The sequence below is a fragment of the Malus domestica genome, chromosome 01 (assembly GCF_042453785.1).
Source record: "Malus domestica chromosome 01, GDT2T_hap1".
Lineage (NCBI taxonomy): Eukaryota > Viridiplantae > Streptophyta > Magnoliopsida > Rosales > Rosaceae > Malus > Malus domestica.
In genome coordinates, this window is record NC_091661.1 from 1,032,832 (window position 1) to 1,041,449 (window position 8,618).

At 38.2% G+C, this 8,618-nt stretch overlaps 2 protein-coding genes and 1 non-coding gene across 3 annotated transcripts; 2 read left to right on the forward strand and 1 right to left on the reverse strand.

The window, feature by feature from the left end:
- Positions 1-1,757: 1,757 nt before the first annotated feature.
- On the reverse strand, positions 1,758-1,862 carry LOC114822975 (small nucleolar RNA R71). The gene has a single exon (XR_003771141.1). It is a non-coding gene; the product is annotated as a small nucleolar RNA R71 (small nucleolar RNA).
- A 132-nt stretch (positions 1,863-1,994) lies between these two features.
- LOC114822973 (uncharacterized) lies at positions 1,995-3,951 on the forward strand. The gene is made up of 3 exons (XM_070821932.1): positions 1,995-2,071; positions 2,300-2,489; positions 2,692-3,951. The coding sequence occupies exons 1-3, from the start codon at positions 1,995-1,997 to the stop codon at positions 3,949-3,951; spliced, it is 1,527 nt and encodes a 508-aa protein (XP_070678033.1).
- Positions 3,952-5,739: 1,788 nt separating this feature from the next.
- LOC139196258 (uncharacterized) lies at positions 5,740-6,618 on the forward strand. The gene is made up of 2 exons (XM_070821939.1): positions 5,740-6,313; positions 6,431-6,618. The coding sequence occupies exons 1-2, from the start codon at positions 5,740-5,742 to the stop codon at positions 6,616-6,618; spliced, it is 762 nt and encodes a 253-aa protein (XP_070678040.1).
- Positions 6,619-8,618: the final 2,000 nt, after the last annotated feature.

The following is an 8,618-nucleotide window of genomic DNA, read 5'->3' on the forward strand; positions in this document are numbered from 1 at the left end:
CCTTGATTACACAAGGGATTCACCCAAGTGGAGGGCCTTCAAGTCACCTCCAAGCTCCTTGAATCCTCCTTGTGTTTTCTTCCCTTTAGTACTCCTTTGATGATTTGAGGAAAAAGGATTTGTTCTCCAAAACACCAAAAGCTTGATGTCTCTAAGTCTCTTCACCAAGGATGTATCTTGTGAAGATGATATGGATGACTAAGGAAAGAAGAGATTGCTAGATGTCCCTCCCCTTAGTGGCCGGCCTCCTTAGAAGAAAATGGAGAAAATGTCTCACCCAATTTCAACAAGAAGAACCCTAATTAGAAAATAGCTATAAAGTTGTATTTATAACCTTTTCTTTGGTGAGTGGCAAACTTGTAATTAAGCAAACTTTGCCCATCCACCCTAATGGCCGGCCATCCTTTGTTATTGGGCTAATTTGCCCATTTTGTTTTAGTTGTCATACAACTTAAACATAATGGGCCTTGTGGACCAAAACGCTTTTGGGCCCCGAAACCCAAAACCAACATATAAGCCCAATACGAACCTTTCGTATAATTAATTAACTAATTAATTAATCTTGACCATTCTTCAATTAAACCATTTAATTGCTTATCCATCTCATTTAATTTCTTCACATACATCCTTACTCGGTGTACGATCCATTAGGTTCTATTTAGCGAGGCAGTGGGCGATGTTACTCTTAACGATCGATTGTGAATTGAAACCACATTTCAATTCTCCCTTTTTGTTGATTAGTGTTTGCTAACCATTAGGGCTTCCACAAACCATGAGTGACGCCTAGCAGCATATCATGATTACCCAAGCTAAGTAGAATTGGTTGGAGAACCTATCCAGTTACAACTACAATGCAATACGATCCTTCTCTAATACAATACTCTTAATCACATTGTTTAAGTGATAGTTTGTTTCATGTCTACTATCCAATGTGATACTTTCCTATATGTTCCCTTGAATATGATTTGGAACAAACTTCCTAAGTCATATTCATTTGCTTTGGCCAAAGACTTTAGAATCATATCTTAGAGTATTCTCCCTCCACCATGGAAGGTTAAAGATCCCTTGTTGTGCATTCATATGCCTACATGACTAGATAGCTTGACCCCAACAATGCCGTGGACACTCCAAAGGAATGCCGTTGACAGGATCAAAGATCAAGGACCTAATCATTAGACATCGATGATGCCTCAGGTCAAAGGACTACTTTGCATATTGCAACCTTAGAGTTCATACATGACATGTATGTTCGAACTCTCTTTTGATTGTCGTTCAGTGAACTCGAGTACTCTTTCGAGCACCTATGTGTTTGTCTTAGTGTCCAACACCAAATGACTTGAGACTAGTTATACTCACGATTGAGTCAACATAACACATACTAGCCTTAGCGGATTGTCAATGCCCAATTAGCAATCCTATGGCTAGGAACGTTTTAGGAATGAACATAAGAGAAAGGTCTCGATAATCTAACTCATTAGATCACTTATCTCTTAGAACAAATACATTCCTTGGATTCCCTTATTGCTTAAACACATGATACAATAAATAGTGATTAACAATAAGATTTGCCCTTCATTAAACATATAAAAGTTTAATACAATAAGTATTCCAAAAAGCTATTACATCAAATGAGTGGCTTTGTGGGCATACTTCCAACAAGGAGATGGCTCCTTACACTCCCATCAGAAAGCATTAGTACTTGGGCCCAACTTAGTGAAAAATTTTTAAACAAGTTTTATCCAGCTTCGAAAACCCTTGACATGAGAACTCAGATTTTATCTTTTGCCCAAAAACCAAATGAAGAGTTTCATGAGGCATGGGAAAGGTTCAAAGAGTTGATTAGAAAATGTCCACGTTCGGGTATTAACACTACTGATCAAATGCACATATTTTTCAGAGGGTTGAATATGACTTCAAAAACTCTTGTCAACGCTTCATGCGGAGGTTCGTACAAAGATAAAAATGCACAAGAGGCTTGTTTGTTATTTGAAAAAATGGCAGCAGATACTCAGCAGTGGGCAGTTGAGCAGCCACAATCTAGGTTTGTTTTTAAGATGTCTAACGGCTCTCCGTATGTTACAGCATAAATTGAAAAAATGGAGAAAAGGCTTGATGCAAAATTTGACATGTTATTACAGAGAATACCAGGTTCACAAGTTGCTGTACAGCAGCCTTTACAAGCTGCCTGCAGCATTTGCAACATGATAACACACGATTTTATGAGCTGCCCACATAAAGACGTTTGCCCAGACTTTACAGCAGAGCAGGTTAATGCATTTAACAATTTCTAGCGTCCCAGATATGACCCGTATTCGAATTTCTACAACCCAGGTTGGAGAGATCATCCTAATCTAAAGTGCGACAAAGATCAGCACTCTAGGCCTCAATTTCAACAGCAGGTACAACAACCTGCTGCACCTAAGGCTGCTTGGGAGGTTGCAATTGAAAAATTGGCAAATACTACCACTCAAGAAATTCAAAATCTACAGGTAGCAGTGAAAAACATGGAAAAAAAAAATGGGGCAGATTGCTTTGCAGGTTTCAGAAAAGGCACCGGGTACATTTCTCAGCCAAACCGAACCAAATCCTAGGGGAGCTGTAGATTACAAGGCAGTTAGAGTTTTATGTTCTGGCAAAAGTTTTGATAATAGAGTTGAAAATTGTGTTCAAAATTCGCAGGTGGTTTCATAGCCAAAAAGAGATTCGAGAAATGTTGAAAATTCAGCCAATTTGAAAGATTCTGAACAGCATTTGAACAGTTCTGAAAATGGTGCAGATACTGTTATGGATTGTGTATATGAGCCACCTATGCCTTATCCCGAACGGTTGAAGCCTAAAGTCAAAGATCAACAATTGACATATTTTATGAAGACTTTGTCTAAGGTTCAGATTAATCTACCGTTAATTGATGCCATCAAGAACATTTTGTCTTATGCCAAGTTTTTGAAGGATGTTTGCACAAAGAAAAAGAAGCTCGTTGATTTTGAGAAAGTGATTCTTACAGAACAATGCAGCGTTGTTCTATTACACAAGTTGCCCCCAAAGAAACAAGATCCAGGGAGTTTTACAATTTCATGCACAATTGGAAATGCTCATTTTAAACGTGCTTTAATTGATATAGGTGCTAGTATTAATTTAATGCCTTTTTCTGTTTTTCAGAGACTAGGACAAGGAGAAATCAAGCCTACATCAGTTATTCTACAACTAGCGGACCGTTTAGTAGCTTATCCTAGGGGAAATATTGAAGACCTAATTATTAAAGTGGATAATCTCTATCTTCCTGCAGATTTTATGATTTTGGATATGGATGAAGATATACAAACACCGATTATTTTGGGACGCCCTTTCATGGCAACTGCTCGAACGTTAATTGATGTAGAGGCTGGAACACTTACACTTAGAGTGCAAGATCAATCTGTTGTGTTCAGTTTGTTTGAAGCTACTAAAAGGCCAAGTGATGTGCAAGATTGTATGCATGTTGATGTGCTTGACAGCGTATTGCATGCTGAAATTATTCCACGTTTGACATCTGATCCATTGTTAAATGTGTTGCATGGGTTTGAGAATAAAAATACAGAAGATGAAGAGGTTTTTGAGTATGTTTCAGCATTGGAAAGTGTTCCTTTTCAACCCCCACATTGGAGGCACGTTTTTGAGAGTTTGGGGGAACCCAAAAAGCTGTTGCAGCCTTCTAGGGTACAGTCACCTAAACTGGAGTTAAAAGTGCTTCCAGAACACTTGAAATATGCTTATTTGGGTGCAGATTCTTCGCTGCCAGTTATTATAGCTGCTGATTTATCATCAACAGAGGAAGATAAATTGTTGCGCATTTTAAAGAGTTATCAAGATGCAATTAGTTGGACTATAGCTGACATTAAAGGGATCAGCTCTACAATTTGTATGCACAAACTTTTGATGGAAGATGGAGTAAAACCTGCCATTGACGCTTAACGTCGTTTGAATCCAATTATGAAAGAAGTTGTTCGTAATGAAGTTATGAAGCTTTTAGATGCTGGGATGATCTATCCCATTTCAGATAGTAAGTGGATTAGTCCAACTCAAGTGGTGCCAAAGTGTTCTGGTATTCCAGTTGTGAAGAATGATAATAATGAACTTGTGCCTACTCGTTTGACTACTGGGTGGCGTATGTGTGTTGATTATGGAAAGATCAATGCAGGTACTAGAAAAGATCATTTTCCATTGCCATTGATTGATCAAATGTTGGAAAGGTTGGCTGGTCGTGCTTTCTATTGTTTCTTGGATGGTTATTCAGGGTATAACCAGATTCCAGTTGCCCCTGAGGATCAAGAAAATACAACCTTTACTTGTCCTTTTGGGACTTTCGCATATAAAAGAATGCCTTTTGGTTTGTGCAATGGTCCTGCCACGTTTCAGCGTTGCTTGATGAGCATATTTACTGGGTTAGTTGAACATGTAGTTAAGGTATTTATGGATGACTTTTCTGTTTTTGGGGATTCTTTTGACCAATGTTTGTAGAATTTATCTCTAGTTCTTGAAAGGTGCATTAAGACCAACCTTGTTTTAAATTGGGAAAAGTGTCATTTCATGGTTAAGCAGGGAATTGTCCTAGGCTACTTGATTTCTAACAGGGGTATTGAAGTTGATCAGGCTAAAATTGATGCAATTGAAAAGTTGCCACCCTCAACAACTGTTAAGAGTGTTCGATCTTTTCTTGGCCATGCCAGGTTTTATAGACGGTTCATCAAAGATTTCTCCAAGATTAGCCGACCATTGTGTAAATTATTGGCTAAGGATGCGCCTTTCATTCTTGATGAGGCTTGTTTGGAGGCCTTCAAGAAGTTAAAGACACTCCTTACTACAACACCCATTATTGCAGCACCTAATTGGAGCTTACCTTTTGAATTGATGTGTGACGCATCAAATTATGCGGTGGGAGCAGTTCTTGGACACCGGAAAGATAAGCTTCCCCAAGTTATTTATTATGCTAGTCGAACCCTAAATGATGCACAACTAAACTATGCTACCACAGAGAAAGAATTGTTGGCAGTTGTTTTTGCATTGGAAAAATTTCGTTCGTATTTGGTTGGGGCTAAAGTGATTGTTTATACAGATCATGCAGCTTTGAAATATTTGTTGTCTAAAAAAGATGCTAAGCCTCGATTGATTCGTTGGATTCTTTTATTGCAAGAGTTTAACTTAGAAATCAGAGATAAAAAGGGTAGTGAAAATGTGGTGGCTGACCATTTGTCTAGATTAATTATTCCGATAGCTTCAGAAGAGGATTCCCTACCATTAAGGGAGAGTTTTCCAGATGAACAGCTATTTGCAGTCCAATTCTGTACACCGTGGTTTGCTGATATTGTTAATTATTTGGTTAAAGGTGTAGTGCATCCAGATTTAACGTTTTAGCAGAAAAAGAAGTTTTTATCTGATGTCAAGCATTATTTCTGGGATGAGCCATACCTATTTACGTATTGCCCCGACTAGATTATTCGCAGGTGTATTCTTGAAGCCGAACAGGAAAGTGTTTTAAAGTTTGCTCATCATTTTGCTTGTGGGGGACATTTTGGGCAGAAAAAAATTGCAGAGAAAATTTTGCAGAGTGGGTTATTTTGGCCTACACTTTTTAAAGATGCACATAATTAGTGCAAGGCTTGTGATAGATGTCAAAGAGTCAGCAACCAGTCCAAAAGGAATGAGATGTCCTAGCAAAGTATTTTAATTGTTGAATTATTTGATGTTTGGGGTATTGATTTCATGGGACTATTTCCATCTTCCCATGGGAACCACTATATTTTAGTTGCGGTGGAATATGTTTCTAAGTGGGTTAAGGCCATTGCAGCACCAACTAATCAGGGATCAGTGGTCTTGAAGTTCCTCCAAGGGGTTATATTTCCACATTTTGGAATTCCACGTGTTATTCTTAGTGATGGGGGGAAGCATTTTATTAATAAACCATTTGCTAATTTGTTGGCAAAATATGGGATTAATCATCGTGTGGCTACACCTTATCATCCACAGACATCTGGTCAAGTGGAAGTTTCAAACAGAGAATTAAAATGCATTTTGGAGAAAACAGTTGGTTCAACACATAAAGATTGGAGTTTAAAATTAAATGATGCATTGTGGGCCTACAGGACAGCTTATAAGACTCCTATTGGGATGTCACCATTTCGACTCATTTATGGGAAAGCATGTCATCTACCTATGGAGCTTGAGCATAAGGCTTACTGGGCAATTAAAGAGTTAAATTTTTCGTATGACTCAGCTGGAGAACAACGTAAATTGCAGCTCAATGAGCTGGAGGAAATTCGTCAGGGTGCTTATGAAAGTTCTCGCATCTACAAGGAAAGAACTAAGGCGTTTCATGATAGTCAAATTTTACGGAAAGAATTTTAGCCAGGGCAAAATGTGTTGCTATTCAGTTCAAGGTTAAAGTTGTTTCCAGGGAAATTGAAATCTCGCTGGACTGGGCCATGTTTGGTTACTAAAATCTTTTCTCATGGGGCAGTTGAAATATCTAATCAGGCTCAAGGCAACGCATTCAAGGTGAATGGTCACAGGCTGAAACCATATGTGGAGTCACCGTTCGATACTGCATACGAGTCTTTGACTCTGAAGGAACCAGTGATCTAGCCACCGGACTTCCACAACGTCTAGCTACAGACTTAAAATAAAGCGCTAATTGGGAGGCAACCCAATTTTTCTAAACTTTTTCCTAATTGTAATTTTCGTTTGATTTTCTCTTTAATATAAAAAAAAACGAAAAATTCAAAAATGGAAAATTGCAGGTTGATTTTATTTACCCAGTTTATTTGATTTTATTTTAATTTCTTTTTAACACATATGGGTTAATTGCAAGTTACGAACGTGGAAAATAAAGTGCGTCCTTAACTAGAATCCTGCAGCCAGCAGCAAGTCTACCGTTACATCAACCACATCTACACTATGCTGGAAATTTAAAGCAGTCAACATAAACAGTCATTCACAGATGCAAGTTTGGGGGAGATTGTTGCAGATCCAGCACAGAGACATAATTTTGAGCAGTTAATTTTCTACAGCTCAGTTTTGCGATGCATGGAGGAGAAGCATAATTAAATGACAAATCCATACACCACAGAACTGAGTACAGCTATTATTACAAGATCTACAACAATTCAACTTGCAAGGATATGAAATTTTACCTCCCAGATTCACCGATCTGGGCTCTTGGAAGCTTGTGCCGTTTTTGTCTATTGAAGCTGATGTTTGTCCATCCACTTTACTTCCCACGGATCTATCAGTGATCCACCTTTACTACACAGAGCAACACAATGAAACCATGCTGGGACCAAATTGTCGTCCTGCACAGTTCACAATAGAAAGAGTGATGACCCTTTCATTTTCATGATCAGGTTATGTATTACTTAAAACACACAAGCTTGTGAAAGTCGATTTTCTGAAGGTCTTATTCATTTTGTTATTTGTTCATCAGATCTGGAGTCCTTTACGTTTTAGGGTTCATATTTTTCGTGGTCATTTAGTCTTCGTTAAGTCTCACGCATTTCAAGTTCACTTTCATCATATTGTTGGAAATATGCCCTGAAAGTCAATCTTTGGAAGAAACCTTTCAGGACAAATGAATCGATGTATAGATGACTCTTATACATCGAATGGCAAAGATACTAATTAGGACTATCTCAATAAACGATATATGTCCTAAATAGTGAATCCATGGACAATGGATCGATTGAAGTAGTAATCTAATGATGTTAGACTACAGAGACCTTCTTCACATAACCATTATGTCCAAAAGGTTCCTGGTCATTGGATTGTCGGGGGGATACGACAATGCTTAGACCGGTACATACTGTGTCTGCTTCAATTGGAAGGATGGAAAGTCTCATCCCATTCGTGTGGTGACACTAAGACAAGTATGTAGGTGCTCATTAAGGGAATGAGTTCACTGAACACAATCGAACGAGAGTACTTGCATGGAGGTCTACTCACATGTCAAGCAAGTAACTCTAATGGTTGGAATAATGTAAGTAGTCCTTTGACCTGAGGCATCGTCGTTGTCTTGTGGTTAAGTACTTGATCTTTGATTATGTCAAAAGTCACTCTATCAGAATGTCAACGGCATAGTTGGGGTTAAGCCACTTAGTCATGAAGGCAAGTGTATGCGCAACAAGGAATCTCTAATCCTCGATAAGAGAGGAAGAATACTCTAAGATATGATTCGGGAATCTTCGGCCGAAGTATCGAGCGTAATAAAGGAAAGCGTTCCTATACGACTCAATTGAATCATATAAGAAGGAATAATCACATTAGGGGTTTGACATAATATATCCATACCCTAATGATGTGATTGAGAGTATTGTTTTAGAGAAGGATCGAATTACATTGTAATTCCAACTGAGTAGGTTCTCCGAATAAACTTCTACATTAGCTTGGGTAGCTATGACATATGGTTAGACGTCACTCATAGCTTGTGAGTTCTTCTAGATGATTAAATATAGTCGTCAAAGAAGAAAGGTGAATTAAAATGAAGTTTTAATTCACTAAGTGATTGAATTAAATATAATCAATTGGATTGATGCCAATCACCTCACTGCCTTGCTAATTAGAACCTAAAAGATTGTTCACCAATACACTAT